The sequence below is a fragment of the Lithobates pipiens genome, unplaced genomic scaffold, assembly GCF_037356315.1.
Source record: "Lithobates pipiens isolate NorthernLeopardFrog02 unplaced genomic scaffold, aLitPip1_a1.2 Scaffold_13, whole genome shotgun sequence".
Taxonomy (NCBI): domain Eukaryota; kingdom Metazoa; phylum Chordata; class Amphibia; order Anura; family Ranidae; genus Lithobates; species Lithobates pipiens.
Window position 1 is genome coordinate 510221012 of NW_027507718.1, and position 18181 is coordinate 510239192.

The window sequence follows — 18181 nt, forward strand, 5'->3', positions numbered from 1 at the left end:
TTTTGGGTGTGGATATCAAGGGAGCAGCCTCAGCAACTGCCCTGATATCCTTATGCCGCGTACACACGAGCGGACTTTTCAACATCCAAAGTCCGAAGGACTGAGTCCGTCAGACTATCCGATCGTGTGTGGGCTGCAACGGACTTTTGACTCACCAAAGTCCGAAGGACTTTAGAATATGGAACATGCTTCAAATTTTTCCGAAGGAACTCTGCCGGACCCGGTCCCCTTCGAAAAATCCGCTCGTGTGTAGGCTACTCCGACGGACTAAAACCGACGCTAGGGCAGCTATTGGCTACTGGCTATGAACTTCCTTATTCGAGTCGGGTCGTACGTCATCACGTTCGAATCCGTCGGAGTTTAGTGTGATCGTGTGTGGCCAAGTCCGTTCGGCCGAAAAGTCTGTCAGAACTCCGTCGGAATTCCAGCAGAACTCCGACGGAACTCCTTTGGAAGTCTGTCGGACATAAGTCCTCTCGTGTGTACGGGGCTTTAGAATTCCCAATCTATGACATTTATTTTATGGAAAATACACTTTGTATGTAGACATTGGGGTTCATTTACTAAAGGAACATGGATTGTTCACTTGAAATATAAGGTGAAGCTGTGTTTTTTTTTTTTTTTTTTTTTAATTAACCAAATCACTTGCTAGCAAAAATCCTGTTTTATTTATTTATTTTGTTTTTTTTTTTATTTCATTTGCACATGATTAGGTATTTAAAGTAAATACAGGTTCACCTTAATTGCACCATGCCATTTTTTCAATGAGTTTTATCTACATTGCCGAGACCCGACAATTCATTACAGCCCCTTACTGTCATTACCATTTTAAATTCGTTTTTTCCTTTAGAAATTAAATTTTTCTGTGGTACTGTTCTAAACACAGGAAAACTGCACCACTTTACAGGCATACTATAAACACCCCCAGGCACAATATTTAAAGGAATATTTTATTTTAATTGTTTCACTTTAAGCATTATTAAAATCACTGCTCCCGAAAAAACTTCAGTTTTTAAAACTTTTTGTTGCATTGATACACGTCCCCTCAGGCGGGTCCTGGTTCCCCAAACACTTTTTAGGACAATAACTTGCATATAAGCCTGTAAAAGAAGCACTTTTGTTTTTTCATGTTATGTGTCCCATAGACTTTAACGGTGTTTTACGGCTTTCAAATTTGACACGAACACTGCATAATGTTCTTTGTTTGCCGAATGTCCAAACAACCAAAGTTTGGCCCGAACTTATGCTTGGGCCGAACTGTTCACCCATCCCTATTTACTACAGAGTGAGCTGCGCTCTGAACTACAAGTGTATGGACTTCCTTTAGAGACTTATGCTATGAATATTTTAGATTAATAATTGTGTTTGCCTTTGCACCTATTACCTTGTTCTACCCATTGCAAGGAATATGGCGTCTACTGTCACTAACTTGCTTTTTAAATAGTGTAGCACATAATAAATGAGTGAGTCCTGGACAGAATTAGAAAAAAAGCAGATTCAGCTGTTAGACTCACCTCCTTTCCACCAAAGTTCCCACAGATCCACCTGTTCAGAAATAAAGAACCACTAAGCCCTTGTACACACGGTTGGACATTCCGACAACCAAATCCGTCGGATTTTGTCCATCGGATTTTGTCCGATGGATTTTGTCCGAAACTGTTGCATACACACGGTCGGACAAAGTTGTCGGAAAATCCGATTGTTCAGAACGTGATGACATTATTTCGTTACGACGGGACTACGTTCAGGCTAGTAGCTAATAGATTTGATGTAGGAATTTGATCTGAGCATGCGTGGCACTTTGTCCGATCGGAATTCTCTACACATGATCGGAGTATGTCCGATTGGAGCATTTTGTCTGAAAATTTTACCAACAAGTTGGAAAACTTGGTCCGTCGGATACTCCGGCGGAAACAGTCCGATGGAGACCACAGACAGTCGGAATATCCAACAAAACGGTCCGATCGGACACATTCCGTCGGAATCTCCGACCGTGTGTACAAGGGCTAATACATTTTTGTGAAATTCAAACAGAACAAATTTAAGTTTCTTATGAGAAAATTTCTTTCACATGTAATCATGAAAATCAAGCAAGTCCTTGAACAAGAAGTAGTAGTTGAGTTGGACAAATAGTTGTGTCAGTCTTTAAAACTATGGTACAAAGGTTTTTATATATTTAATGTACACCATTTGCTGAGAAAACATACACCCTCAGTTCTCCCCATTATTTAGATGTGGTCTGGTCAAATACTGGGCTGTATGCCAGCTTTACTGTCAACTAGAGTTTGTAGGCAGAAATACTTCCTCCATAGAAATTGATGTAGGGACCAAGTGAGAAGGGTTTTATCCAAGAAGGGAAAGTTGCAAACTTTCCAGGTAAAGGCCTTGCATTGAAAGCTGAAAAGTAGACTCTATCATGGAGCACCACCAAAGCTTCACTACAAGAGAGAAATAATCTGCCAAAAACAAGAAGACATTTTCCAGTTATTTTTTTTATGCCCAGAGTCCTGTTCACTAAAGAAATTGTGGACCAGCATCAACAAAGTTACATAATTGTTGGTGTACCCTATGCATACAGACTATTACCAATATTCACTAAAAATAGTTAAAGTTATATTAAACCCTACGTTTTAGGTCATTTTAACAGCTGATTCAATAGGTTGCTATTATTTACCCCTTTCTTTTGTTCCAGTTTCAGCTGGTGCCATGGCCGCTGCCTTAGGTTTCCTGTTTCAGAGTGTCTCTTTTCCTTTGCATCCTATGGAGCTGCCTTTGCTTGCAGGGACTTAATCTGTGTCTCCAAATACTGTGTGCATCTATAGAACCAAACATCCCATAGCCAAGGATGGCAAGACGCTCCACTGCTCCTCCTTCCAGACTGGCTGGAGACTGCACTGTCCACTGTTAACATTTTCCAGGAAAGACCTGAAGTTCAGAGAAGCAGCACTGTTTATTTTTGTTGTGCCTAACATTTTGACATTAAAAAAGGCTGAGTGTGATGCTACTTTCCCTGTGTATTCTACATGTGAATTCAAGAGTGTAGCTAAAACTTTTTTATTTTTTTAAATTATAGATTCATTGTGAAAGGATCAAAGCCCCTGAGTGATTTTTTTGCTGTTTAAGTCAGTTATGTGGGATTTATTTTATATACTGTCCTTGGGACACAACAGGAAGTGAGAACAAATCTGTACAAAATTAGGGGAATGTGCCTCTTAGAAAAACAGGTCCCTATTGGTAGATTTACTCTCACCAGTTGTTTTATTGACAACCATATAATATTGGAAATCCTATCACTTTATGGGGTTGATTTACTAAAGGCAAATAGACTGTGCAAAGTGAAGTTGAACTCTGCAAGTACAGTTGTTCTTGAGCTTAGTAAATGAGGAGAAGCTTCACTTTGCAAAGACTACCCAATCACATGCAATTGAAAAAAACAGCATGTTTGCTTGCATGTGATTGGATGATATAAGTCAGCAGAGCTTCTGTGCTTTAACTAAGCTCTGTAGCAAATTATCTTGCAGTGTGCAACTGCACTTTGCAAAGTGTATAGTCTATTTGCCTTTAGTAAATTAAGCCCAATGCCTGAAAGACAATAAACAATAAAGAGGGTGAGTGTCCACAAACAGGATACAGGCAGCAATAAAAGCCTCACATGGGTTTTAAGACTTTAACTACTTTATCCAAACCTAAAAGCAAACAATTAAATGGGTAGAAAAGGGAGTGAATGGTCATTTGTTTTCTAAATGTGTTCTAGGTTCCCATTTCCAGGTGTTCTGAAGAATGTCCTAATGGTTACAGAAGAACATTAATGAAAATAATGCATCAATGCTGCTTTGATTGTGCTCAGTGTTCAAATGGGGAAATATCCAATGAAACAGGTGAAACTCCTCTTAGCTGCATATGTGTTTATCTCTTTAAGGATGACTTAACACCTTTGTGGAATGTTAACCAACACACGTGTGTTGACACGTGTCATGTTGAGTGTTAATGTGTGCTACATTAGGGCAGCAAATTCACCTCAGTGCACCTCAAACTACACCTATACTTCCTAAATATATTTTCCATCCATTTTATAACATTTCCACAGTCATTTTACCCACTCCCATATGGTATTGCAGGCCATGCAACCCCTAGTTAAGTAGGTATACAAACCTAACCTTAATGGCCATGTAGCCCTTTGTTCACCTGTTACTAAACATACCCCTGCTTCCTCCTGGGCAGTCCTGTGTAGTAAAATACCTCTGATCAGCTGATCCCTGGATCCAAATGCAGAAAGACCTGTTGGTGCACTTTAAACAAAAATTTTCCTTTTTTCCCACAAATAGAGCTTTCTTTTGGTGGTATTTGATCACCCCTGCGGTTTTTATTTTTTTGCGCTATAAAATAGCAACAATTAAAAAAAAAACGCAGCATTTTTTACATTTTGCTATAATAAATATCCCCCAAAAATATATAAAAAAAAACATTTTTTTTCCTCAGTTTAGGCCGATACGTATTCTTCTACAGATTGTTGGTAAAAAAATAATCACAATAAGCGTTTTTTGATTGGTTTGTGCAAAAGTACAAAATAGGGGATAGTTTTATGGCATTTTTATTAATATTTTTTTTTTCACTAGTAATGGCAGCAATCGGCGATTTTTATCATGACTGTGACATTATGGCGGACACATCGGACATTTTTGACATGTTTTTGGAACCATTGTCATTTATATAGCAATCAGTGCTATACAAATGCAGTGATTCCTGTGTAAAGGACACTGGCAGTGAAGGGGTTAACCACTAGGGGGCAGTGTACGGGTTAAGTATGTCTGGGGGAGTGATTCTAACTGTGGGGGGCCTGGCTACATGTGACACATCACTGATCTCTGCTCCCAGAGGGTTAGGAAGAAAGTTCAGGTACTCTTAATGTAAACGTCAATAACGAAGGACTTGCTTGCTTTGACTAAATCCAGAGAATAGCCATTCCCAACTGGATGTTCACTCAAGTTGGATAGTCCCTCTCTCACAAGGCCTAGCAGCCAACAAGGTGCTTAACTCAAGAACACGTCTCTGCCACAGACGTTGTTGTAGAACATACAGGAATAAGTATTTGCCACAGACGTTGTTCTAGAACATGCAGGAAACTAAAACTTGTGGAACACTCGTGTGATACCGGGATCTTTCAGCCAGTTTGGCGATACCCACGAGACTGGATTCACTTAGGTACTTCAGCCCCACCAGGCTCTTGCTAAGAAACCAACCCGTACGTGGCCTTCTTCTGAAGAGTCCTCCACTAGATAGCTACAAACTTACTGGGCCTCTCCAACTACCGGAGATGGCACCGGACCACCTCGGAATCCTTCTTTAGTTTCCTTACCTCGGGCTAACCAGCCCGAGACAATAAGGCAGGTGGATCCGCACCCCAGGTCATAGCCTTCCTGGGGGCTGGTCAGGAGTACCAGGACCATGGAGTCAGAGCATACTTCTGGACCGGAACCCCTAGACCACGTGACATCCTCATCTTACGTACCCTCTCCCAGGAAGCACAGCAAGAGTGACACTCTCACTGGGTGGGCCCCAAGAGAAGGTAACCTTAAAGCACCCAACCAGACTGTGGTTCCATGCCTGCCAGAAGAGACAGTGCCCCCTGTGGCCAAGCTGAACATCCCATAGTCCAGTCAGACTGATGCTGTGGTCCAAATTTGGAACAATTGTACCCAAACCAAACTGCAGTTTAGGTGTAACATTAACTTTTAAAACATATAGCGCTACATACCATATCAATGTCTAGAAAATCACTAATGCCGCATACACACGACTGGACTTTTTGATGGACTAGGTCCTACGGTCTTCCCGACGGACTTTTGGTGGAGGTCCGATGGACTTTCTAAACGAAACTGACTTGGCCACACACAAACAGACTAAGTCCATTTGAAAGTCCGTTTGTTTTGAACATCTAAACAAGGAAGTTCAATAGCCAGTAGCCAATAGCTGCCCTTGCGTCGTATTTGGTTCATCGGACTAGCACACAGATGAACGGTTTCCTGATTTTTAGTCCGTCAGATAGATTTGAAACATGTTTTATTTCTAGATCCGTCTGACTTTTGGGAAAAAAATGTCCGCTGGAGCCTACACATGATTGAATTGTCCGACGATTCTGGTCCACCGGACAAAGTCTGCCGGAAAGTCCGATTGTGTGTACGCGGCATAACAAGCAATTTAATACATGCAAATTAAATCCATTACAAGAACAACTATATATGAGAATGATGGATGTTATATATTCAGAGTACTTACCGTATATACTCGAGTATAGGTCGATCCGAATATAAGCCGAGGCCCCTAATTTACCACAAAAAAAATGGGAAAACGTATTGACTCGTGTATAAGCCGAGGGTGAGACATGCCTGTCCATCCCTGTGTCCATCCCTGTGTGTCCATCCCTGTGTGTCCATCCCTGTGTGTCCATCCCTGTGTGTCCATCCCTGTGTGTCTATCCCTGTGTGTCCATCCCTGTGTGTCCATCCCTGTGTGTCCATCCCTGTGTCCAGCCTACCTGTGTCCTGTGCCTCTTTGTCCTTCTGCAGCCTGTGTCCTTCTGCAGCGATCTGCATGTAAAAACATGCCAGGATCGCCGCACCTCTTCTCCTCGTCTGTGCCATTCCACTGTTCAAAAGCCACGCCTCTGTCTGTGATAGGCGGAACACTCAATTTCCCAGCAGACAGTGTTCCGCCTATCACGGACATCCTCTCATCCTCGTCCGTAGTATGAGGATGAGCGGATGTCCGTGATAGGCGGACCACTGACTGCTGGGAAATTGAGTGTTCCGCCTATCACAGACAGGGAGGCGCGGCTTTTGAATAGTGGAATGGCAGCCGTCTGTCTGCACGACACGCTGATCGGGTAGACAGATGGCGGTGACTCGAGTATAAGCTGAGGGGGGCACTTTCAGCCTAAAAAAAGGGGCTGAAAATCTCGGCTTATACTCGAGTATATACGGTAGATAGAATTCCAGGCTAGAACTAATTAAGCTTAAAACTGCTCCCACTTCCCCTTCTAATGCCTGTATTAACTACTTTGTGGAAGAAAGATGCATATATTTATTATTCTCAGGTTGCTCCTGTCCAGTCACAAAACTGGCTCCCAGTGGCTGGTTTCAGGGCAGAGGAGGGACAGCCAACAATGGATACCCCATATGGGTGATGTCACCGCTCCATCCATTGTTGGCGCTTTCTGCCCTCACCCGAAGTCGGACGCTGGGGAGATTTCTGTCAGAAACTGAATTAAAATGCTCAGGGAGTGGCTTGATTAGAATTTAAAGAATGGCTTTATCACAATCAATGTCCCCTGCAGGGTCAACCCTATTTATTGTTGATTAAAAAAAAAGAATTCAACATGCCTCTATGCATTGATTAAAGGGATTTGAATAAAATCCCAAATAAAAACTTTAACCACTCCCCTTAACCTCCCTGGGCGGTATGATTATTTCCGATTTTAGGTGCTGAAAGCAGTACAATTATTTTGCATGAAAATTTGGCGTTTTATATTGTAGTCCTGTAATTCTTAGGAATAACTCACTTAAATCTGTCCAAACCAGAGTCTAGCAGACATCCCGGGTATGATAAAGTTTGAAAAATGAAATCATAAATTATAATATAATAAATAACTATAAATAATTATACCAAATAATAATATAACAATAATAAAAATTATTCAATAATGTAATCAAATCAAAAACACTGAAATTTGCTCAGTTGCAGAATTGTCGCTGTTATTACTTTTCAGTATTTGATGACGGATCTCCCCACAAATACTATCTGGATACTATCGCTCAATTTTGCGAGTGATTCTAATTTATTATAGCTATTTTATAGCTGGTCTAAAATCATTTTTGATGTAAAGGGACAATTTTGGTTGCTTTGGACAATCTCCAGTTTCCAGGCATAAAGAACAGTTGTTATAATATAAAACTGCATGCAGGACACTGGGCAGAACACTAGGGACAAAGAGAATGTTAAATTATTACATACAGCAATGTGATCTGTAATCTTTTTGAATTTGGCACCGTTCTCTATCCCCGGCAATACCACCAGGGGGGTTAATTCCTAACATTGGTGGAAAGACTCCACGCTTCCAAAACATTTACCAAACTAAATTTACACGGTGCATATAACCTTATCCACATTTGTCAAGGAGATGATGTGAAGATTGCTTTTCAAACTAGATGTGGACATTGCAAGTATTTGGTCATGCCTTTTGGCCTTTGCAATGCTCCCAAAATTATTCAACATTTGTTATTGCATACTTGAATAATATTGTTATCTTTTCTGATAATTTATTTGGGCATTACCAGCACGTCTCCAAAAGATAAAAGAGAATCATCTCAACCTCAAATCGAAGAATTGTGATTTTGACTAAACCCAGATCCAGTTCTTGGGATACATTATTTCTCCTAAAGGAGTGAGCACAACAACTAAAGAAAGCATAACAACTTGTTTAATTTGCCAACTTCTACAGAAAATTCATAAGGAATTATTATAAGGTGAATGCACTAATTATGCATTTGACAAGAAAAGGGATGCCCTTTGTGCAATCATATTAGGCACAGGCAGCCTTTAGTAAGCTAAAGACTCTTTTCACTTCTGCCCCAGTATTGGTACATCACGATTCTGAATGACCGTTTATGATGAAAATGGATGCCTCAGATTCTACAGTGGGAGCTATTCTTTCTCAGCTAATATAAATGAACAAACATTGTAGTGCTGGACTCAAAGTATTACCTTATACAGTATATAAGGTAAAAAAACTCAACACACTGTGATAAATAATTGCAAAAATTATTCCTAATAAACCTTAAACTAAAATAAACACAACATAAAATACATGCGGAAAACAATACATCTTATTGACAGTCCATTCCTGTTAATAGTGATCATCTGTCCTTTTCCAAGGTGTATTCATTTCAACACTGTGTATCACTCCAGAGTTCTTGTGCCTTCATACCCTCTGTGCCACCTTCACCAGTTTGACCAAGCTTTCACCCTTATAGTTGTACATCTATGTTATAAGAGATCATAAATAGCTAAAATCAGATTTCATAGTGAAGTTTTTAGAGAAACAGGGTTGTAGGTAAGTAGATCCAACCTACTTGGGTGAGTAGAATGGACAATGAGGTAAGAACATTAAAATATGCTTATTCTTTAAGGTGCACCTGTTATTTAAAAAAAAAAAAGGATTAGGCAACTTTGAACATTGTAGTGTTTTTTTTCCTTTCCTTGTAATTCTTAAATAGTCTTTGCAAATGAGAAAAAAATCTTACTGATATGCCATTTGAACATTTTTCTTTTTCTAGATAAAACATCATGCATAAAGTGTCCAGATGACAAGTGGCCAAATGACAAGAATCAGTGTGTCCCAAAACCAGTGGAATTCCTCTCATATGATAATGACCCCATTTCCATTGTAGTATCTGCAATATCTGCCCTATTTTTTATTAAAACATCAATTATCTTGAGCATATTCATAAAATACAGAGACACCCCAGTCATCAAAGCTAATAATCAAAACTTGAGCATCCTTTTACTAGTATCTATCATGTTGAGTTTCCTCTGCATACTTTTGTTCATAGGTCGTCCAATGCCTGTCAGCTGTATGGCTCAGCACACCTTATATGGAATCATCTTCTCAATAGCTGTATCCTCTATCTTGGCCAAGACTGTTATGATTTACATGGCTTTCAAAGCCATTAAGCCTAGACATTCCTCAGGAATATTTATTGGAATAAAAATTAGCAAAGCTATTGTCTTTATTTGCCCATTTATCCAGGTCTTAATTAGCCTGATATGGTTATGTACTTCTCCTCCATTTCCAGAAAATAATATTCACTCATATCCAGGCATAATTGTGGCTCAGTGTAATGAAGGTTCTCTGGTGGCATTTTCCATACTTCTGGGTTACATGGGTCTTTTAGCAGCTGTTAGTTTTCTTATGGCTTTTTTGTCCAGAAATGTACCAGATAGTTTCAATGAAGCCAAATATATCACCTTCAGCATGCTGGTGTTCTGCAGTGTGTGGATTGCATTTATACCAGCTTATATGAGTGTTACAGGGAAGAATATGGTACTTGTAGAGATATTTGCAATAATTTCTTCAAGTATTGGACTCCTTGGATGTATATTTCTTCCAAAGTGTTATATTATTGTGATTAGACCAGATCTAAATGTAAAAATGATTTTACGTAGACAAGCAGACTGACATTTGAAGCTTTTTCATCCTAATTTCTATTATTAGCAACTAATATTAGGCATTTATTATTAAAGAAAAACTTTTGTGTTTTTTGCTCAATTTAAATTTAAATTATATTTTAAAGTTGATGCCTATAAACATTTATTTATTTAAAAATGTATATAATTATTTGTATTACTTGTAGTATTTGCTTACTTTACAAATAAATAATCATTAAGGGTGCATCCATTCTTTATTGATTTAAGGGAGAAGTATGGGATAGGATAAATAATGAACACATATAATCATAATCATGAATCAGCTGTTATTTCTTTCTTCCCTTTTTTTGTTTTTCCAGCAGGTGCATTTTATTTATCATGTCGGTCCTTTAATGGATCATTTACCATTTGAAAGTTTAGAGGTGGTGGTTATTACTTCAGCAATCCACCCTCTTTTTCTGTTCCTCCTCCACTGGTAGATGTGGCTCCACCTACTTAACAGGCATACACCTGAACAGTAAGTTCAGGCACTGTGCTATTCCTGTGCATAGTGGAAAATACATACGTGGTATAGACCAGTGGCAGCTGGTGGTATTTTATTGGGGGGGGCGGCGGCTTCCCCTTCGGTCGGGTCTGGAGCACCTACCCCATCTATGGTTGGCAGAGCTTCTCCCAGGCATCACTGGCAGCTTCCCCTGGTCATTGGTGGTGGCTTCCCCTTCTACTGCTCTCCATGGGCATCGATCTCCATGGGAAATGCTCTTTTCCCCGAGCCTACCCTATTTTGAAGCCTATTACAGCCGCTGGCTCTAATCAGCTGCTTCAAAAAAACACCCCCACTGCTGTAATTCATGCGCCCGGCATCCTGAAAGGGGCCGCCGCTGGTGGCGGCCATGGATAGAGGGGGCGGCACCTGGACACCCCTAATGGACAGACCACCACTGATATTGACGTGGCTGGTTCTAGGAGGAGCTTTCATTGCACCTGGTGAAGGGAGCACTGTCAAAGATTGGTTTTCGGTATATGAAGCACATTCTTCACAGCCAAGTTAACATTGCATCTTCTTTAAAATACTTTTTCATTCACAAATATCCACAATTTTTATTTGCATTTTTATCTAGGAGGAGGTGTTTGGGAGGGCTGTACCCCCCCCCCCCCCCATGTTTCAGTTGTTGAGATCAAACATAGATCTTAGACAAAAACATTTAAAAGAAATTTAAAAATATGGGGCATACTTGGTGGATCATTTGGTCTTTTCTCTGTCATCTCTCTTCTACGTGTCTAAGTTTCATCAAAGTTTTGATCCTCCTTTATTTTTTCTTTTGCTGTTCTGTAGTGAGGAGCAGAATGTACCTGGGTTCAGTTTGTAGTGGGTTCGTTGGTATCCAAACCCCATTGAAGACAATGGGAGCTATATTTTAATAAAACAGTAATATACATTTTCTAGACTAATAGGCAAAGGATTGTAAAATAAATGGTATGGAGAGGGAAGGGTGGCTGAACACTGCCCCAGGCAAAGCAAAAAAAAAAAAACAGTGTTTTTATAAGCCCTTGTACACATGGTCGGACATTCCGATGGAAAATGTCTGGACTGTTTCCATCGGAATATCCGACCGACAAAGTTTTAGAGCTGGGCTAGACTAGACTTTGTCCGATCGTTTGTAGAGAATTCCGATCAGACAAAGTGCCACGCATGTTCAGATCAAATTACAAGACCAAAGCTATTGGCTACTAGCCTGAACGTAGTCTCGTCGTAATGAAATTATGTCATCACATTCTGAACGATCGGATTTTCCGACAACTTTGTCCGACCGTGTGTATGCAACACCAGTTTCGGACAAAATCCGTCGAACAAAATCTGATGGATTTTGTTGTCGGAATGTCCGACCGTGTGTACAAGGGCTTATACTTAAAAAGCATCATTAGAAATGCAATATTCCTTTAATTAACCACTTTCAGACCGGACCAATTTGCTGGTCAAAGACCAGACCACTTTTTGCGATTCAGCACTGCGTCGCTTTAACTGACAATTGCGCGGTCGTGCGACGTGGCTCCCAAACAAAATTGACGTCCTTTTTTTCCCACAAATAGAGCTTTCTTTTGGTGGTATTTGATCACCTCTGCGGTTTTTATTTTTTGCGCTATAAACAAAAATAGAGCGACAATTTTGAAAAAAACGCATTATTTTTTACTTTTTGTTATAATAAATATCCCCCAAAAATATATAAAAAAACATTTTTTTCCCTCAGTTTAGGCCGATACATATTCTTCTACATATTTTTGGTAAAAAAAAATCGCAATAAGCGATTATTGATTGGTTTGCGCAAAAGTTATAGCGTTTACAAAATAGGGATAATTTTATAGCATTTTTATTAATTTTTTTTTATTATTTTTTTTTACTAGTAATGGCAGCGATCAGCGATTTTTATTGTGACTGCGACATTGTGGGGGACCCATCGGACATTTTTGACACATTTTTGGGACCATTGTCATTTATACAGTAATCACTGCTATATAAATGCAGTGATTCCTGTGTAAATGACACTGGCAGTGAAGGGGTTAACCAGTGGGTGGCAGTGTAGGGGTTAAGTGTTCCTAGGGGTGTGTTACTAACTGTGGGGGGGTTGGGCTTTCATTTAGTGAACACTGATCTCTGCTCCAATCACATGGAGCAGAGATCAGCGTGACTAGTTGCTAGGCAGAATGAAGAAATGTTGTTTACACGGCATTTCTTCATTTGGCCGCTCCATGAGACGATCGCGGGGATGCCCGCGGCGATTGAGTCCGTGGGTCCCGCGACCGGACTCACGGAGGTCTCGACCAGCGCGGGAGCACGCCGCCGGCGGCGCGCTCCTGATGGCAGGGCGGCAAATTTAAAGGGACGTACAGGTACGCCCATTTGCCTGCCCGTGCCATTCTGTCGACGTACATCGTCGTGCGCTGGTCGGCAAGTGGTTAACATGCCCAGGGGTTGAGGAGTTGCCCTAAAGCTTGATGTATGAAGTATACAATCTTCTGCAGCAAAAATAACATTTACAAAAAGATGCTGTTTAAATTGCAGGTAAATTAAATCTGGCAGATTGGATGGATACGTTGAAGAGTGCTCCATGAGATGCTAAAAGCTTGGGATATTTTTTAATAACCTATCCCTGCTTTAAACTTCTCCACAACTTTATCCTTGACCTGTCTGGTGTGTTCCTGGACCTTCATGAAGCTGTTTGTTCACTAATGTTCTCTAACAAACCTCTGAGGGCTTCAAAGAACAGCTGTATTTATACTGAGATTAACTGCTTGCTGACCAGCTGCCGTCATTATAGTGTGGCAAGTCGGCACTTTCCCGTGAGCCATCGTAGGCTGTACGTCGGGCCTTTATGCAGGGATAGCAGGTGCACATGTGCCCGCTGCACTGCGGGTGTGCCAATGCACGTGGCCATCGGTATAGATGACCGTCGGCCACGTGTGATCGCGAGCACAAGAGCCAGAACAGTGGTGTGTGTGTAAACTCACACACATCACTGTTCTGTGAGGAGAGGAGAGACAAATCATGTGTTCCTACTAGCTAGCAACAATGATCTGTCATCTCCTCTAGTCAGTCATATCCCCATACAGTTAGAACACACACAAGGGAACACAGTTAACCCCTTGGTCACCCCCTAGTGTAAACCCCTTCCCTTCCAGTGACATTTACACAGTAATCAGTGCATTTTTATAGCACTGATCGCTGTATAAATGTCCGTGGTCCCAAAAATGTGTCAAAAGTGTCCGATCCATCTGCCATAATGTCACAGACCTGATAAAAATTGCAGATCACTGCCATTACTAGTAAAAAAAATGATAATAACATAAATGCCATAAATCTTTCCCATTGTTTGTAGACACTATAACTTTTGTTCAAACCAATCAATATACGCTTATTGCATTTTTTATTACCAAAAATATGTAGAAGAACACATATCGGCCTAAACTGAGGAACAAATTCACTTTTTTTTATTTTGAAAAAATTTATTATAGCAAAAAGTATAACATATTGTGTTTTTTTCAAAATTGTCACACTTTTTTTGTTTATAGCGCAAAAAAAACACAGAGGTGATCAAATACCACCAAAAGAAAGTTATATTTGTGGGAAAAAAAGGACATCAATTTTGTTTGGGTATAGCGTTGCACGACCGCACAATTGTCAGTTAAAACAACGCAGTGCTGTGTCGCAAAAAATGGCCTGGTCATTAAGCAGCCAAATCTTCTGGGGCTGAAGTGCTTAAATTACTTAAAGGTGGACTCTATTTACTAATTAGGTGACTTCTGATGGCAATTGGTTCCACTAGATTTTAGTTAGGGGTAGCAGAGTAAAGGGGGCTGAATACAAATGCATCCCACACTTTTCACATATTTATTTGAAAAACATTTATAATTTTCCTTCCACTTTTATTACTTCAATTATGTGCCACGTTATGTTGGTCTATCACATAAAATCCCCAAAAATACATTTACATTTTTTGTTGTAACATTTGGAAAATTTCAAGGGGTGTGAATACCTTCTCAAGGCACTGTACATGACACTGTTACATATTATATTGCATAAAGGCAAATTACAGTATTTCAGCCACTTACATCAAAGTCCCTGCCATACATGCAAATCACCAGCTACATAAAATGCTATCTCTCAAACCCTTAAGTGGCTCTCACCACTTATGTGTGCCCTTTAGGGCATATAGCAAAGTGCACTGTGATTGCTGAGTCCTAATAATATTGACCATGTGCCATGTGGTCACTGTATGTTCATTCAGACAGCCATTGCCTCTGATCACTGCAGTAGAATATCATAAGACCGGAACAGTCACAGTGTCCCTGATCAATGCCACACCAGTCCCATTGTAACTAGACATGTGCAATTCATTTAGTTCCAATTTTTTTCCGACAAATTTCAGGAATATAAAATTCGTAAATTCTAAATTTCGGAAATCTGGAAATTTGAAAATCCAAAAAATCAGAAATCTGAAAATAAGAATGAAACTCTGAAAATTCAAAAGAACGAAAATCCGAAAATTAAAAAATCTGAAATATCTAACCAATAATGACTTAACTATTATTAATCATTAAATTATAGGTTTTGGAATTTCCTTTCAAATGTGGCTGTTAGTAAACGTAACGAATACGAATTTATCCAAAGTTACGAATTATCTGAAATAACGAATGCTGAATCTAAACTAATGGAACGTAACAAATTAATAATAATAAAAAACAATAATAATAATAAAAACATTTTATTATTATAATTATAATTATTATTATTATGTTTATTATTATTTATTATTTATTTGTTCCGTTCCATTTGTTTAGATGCTGCATTCATTATTTGGCGTAATTCGTAGCTTTGTATTTGTTACATTCACTAAGAGCTAAATGTGAAGGAAATCCCAATACCTATAATTTGTTAGTTAGTTATTATTAATTAGTTCGTTATAGCTTGATAACATGTGCAGTGCTGAAGATAGATCTGCATTCAGGTTGCTTCTAAGGTGTACCGCATTAAAAAAAAAATACTTACCAGCTCTGTGCAATGGTCCAGTGAGGAGGAAAAGAGAGAGAGAAAGCAGTGCCACAGCTCTCAGGCACAGCACTGGATTGGAATTGGGCTCGGATAAGTATATGGTGGGACTGTGGGGGGGATCTGCACCTTTTTTTTTTATCTTAATGCAGATAAAACATTAAGGTAAAACTATCTTTAGCCTTCATAAGCACTGAAAGAGAGCATTTGACAGGTATGGAGCAGGTGTTGTAGCCTACTCACTGCCTGCTTTAACCCCTTGGACACTGCACAAGCGCCCCCTTTCACTTGAAGTGAAATGAGGTATAATTCCTGCCACAGATGTGAAGTAAAACATTGCAGCGGTGGCAAGTATATACCCCAAGCCACTGCCTCTGCAGCTAAAGGGGGTAGAGGTTTTTGGGAAATATAAAACCATGTCTCAATGAGCCCTAACATTGCAGGCAGTGACACTGTCTCTGATCACCACCACACCAATCATAGTGTTGCTGATCATCAATACACCATACCAGTGTAGCCAGAAACAGTTTTCCTGATCACTGTCACAACAGTCACAGTGTCACCAGACCAGTGTATGCCAACAACAGTTTTACTGATCACCATCACACATGCTCCAGTGTCCCCAGACCAGTGTATACCAGCAACAGTGTTTATTCGTGCCACCACACCATTGCCAGTGTCACAACAGAAAGTGAATCAATAACCAGTTCCAAATGCCACCAGAAAAGTATAAGTCAGTAACAGTGTTTCTTATGACCACGAAACCAGTCACAGTTTCACCAGATCAGTGAACACCAGAAAAAGTATTCCTGATTGCTGCCACACCAGTCCTAGTGTCACAAAATCAGTGTTAGCCCTTCTACATATGGTCGCAGAATCCGTCGGAATGTGTCCTATCGGACCTTGTTGTCGGATAATCCGACTGTGTGTGGTATGCATCGGACTGATTCCGTCTGAATATCCGTCGGACCCAATTTTCCAACTTGTTGGAAATATTTTCCGACCAACTGGTTTGATCGGACATACTCCGATCATGTGTAGAGAATTTTGATCGGACCAAGTGCCACGCATGCTCAGATCAAATTCCTACATCAAAGCTATTGGCTACTAGCCTGAACGTAGTCCCATCGTAACGAAATTACGTCATCACGTTCTGAATGATCAGATTTTTTGACAACTTAGTCCGACCGTGTGTATGCAACAGTTTCGGACAAGATCCGACGGACAAAATCCGACGGACAAAATCCGACGGATTTGGTTGTCGAAATCTCTGACCGCGTGTACAGGGGCTAAGTCAGCAACGGTGTCCCTGATCACTGTCACACAAGTCCCAGTGTCACCAGACTGGTGCAGCCAGCAACAGTGTTCCTGATTACCGTCACACCAGTCCCAGTGTTACCAGACCTGTGCATCCATCAACATTTCTCCTGATTGCCACTACACCAGTCTCCGTGTCACTAGACCAATGTAAGCCAGAAAAGTGTTCCTGATCACTGACAAACCAGTGTAAATGTCACCAGACCAGTACAGGCAGCAGCAATGTTCCTCATCCCCACCACACCAGCCTCAGTGTCCAATGCTACCAGACAAGCCTAAGTTAGGAACAGGGTTCTTGATCACTGGCCACACCACTCCCAGTGTCATCAGACCGGTGTCATCAGTGTCATCCAGTGTCATCTAGAAACAATGTTACTGATCACTGCCATACCAGTGCCAGTGTTACCACACCTGTGCAGCCATCAACAGTTTTCCTGATCACCAGGACACCAGTCTCAGTGTCACCAGACCAGAGTAAGCCAGAAACAGTGTTCCTGGTCACTGCCAAACTAGTAAAAATGTTATCACTAGCCACAGCAGTGCCAATGTCACCAGAGCCAGTGCAGCCAACAACTATGTTCTTAATCACTGCCACATCAAATGCAGTGTTGCCTTTGCGACTGCCTTTACTGGCTCTGGCCAGTTTATAGAGAATGTCTTTGCCTACTGCCTGGACCGATCATTTGACTGTTTATTGATCATGTCTCTGTCCACAATCTGAACTGACCCATCTGCACATCCCATCGACTATGTTCCTAGTAGACATCACTCCCAGCCATTCTCCTGAAGGCAACTGCACTCCTGAAACCACATATTGTTCACGATTAGTTTTAAAAAGCTTGTGGCAAAAAAATGAAGTTTTCAAAAAACTCACCATACCTCTTAAAAATGCTTTGGGCTGTTTCCTCCCAACATTGTGGTAATTTTGTGATTACTTATACCACCCTGGTGCTCCAGGGCCTCCAGAAATGTGAAAGGTAGTCAGGAATAAGGATGAGCCGAACACCCCCCTGTTCGGTTTGCACCAGAACCTGCGAACAGACCTAAACTTCGTGTGAACTTTAGAACCCTATTAAAGTCTATGGGACTCGAACATTTAAAATCGAAAGTGCTAAT

At 40.5% G+C, this 18181-nt stretch overlaps 1 protein-coding gene across 1 annotated transcript; it reads left to right on the forward strand.

The window, feature by feature from the left end:
* The first annotated feature begins 3559 nt into the window (after nucleotides 1-3559).
* LOC143976203 (vomeronasal type-2 receptor 26-like) lies at nucleotides 3560-10278 on the forward strand. Its single transcript, XM_077478624.1, has 2 exons — nucleotides 3560-3878; nucleotides 9333-10278. The coding sequence occupies exons 1-2, from the start codon at nucleotides 3809-3811 to the stop codon at nucleotides 10232-10234; spliced, it is 972 nt and encodes a 323-aa protein (XP_077334750.1). The 5' UTR covers nucleotides 3560-3808; the 3' UTR covers nucleotides 10235-10278.
* Nucleotides 10279-18181: the final 7903 nt, after the last annotated feature.

What these genes read in the sequence shown, in the direction of transcription:
- LOC143976203 (XM_077478624.1), top strand. Translation starts at nt 3,809, where the DNA reads ATGAAAATAATGCATCAATGCTGCTTTGATTGTGCTCAGTGTTCAAAT. An exon ending in GGAAATATCCAATGAAACAG is followed by an intron (nt 3,879 to 9,332) that starts GTGAAACTCCTC and finishes TTCTTTTTCTAG; the next exon opens with ATAAAACATCATGCATAAAG.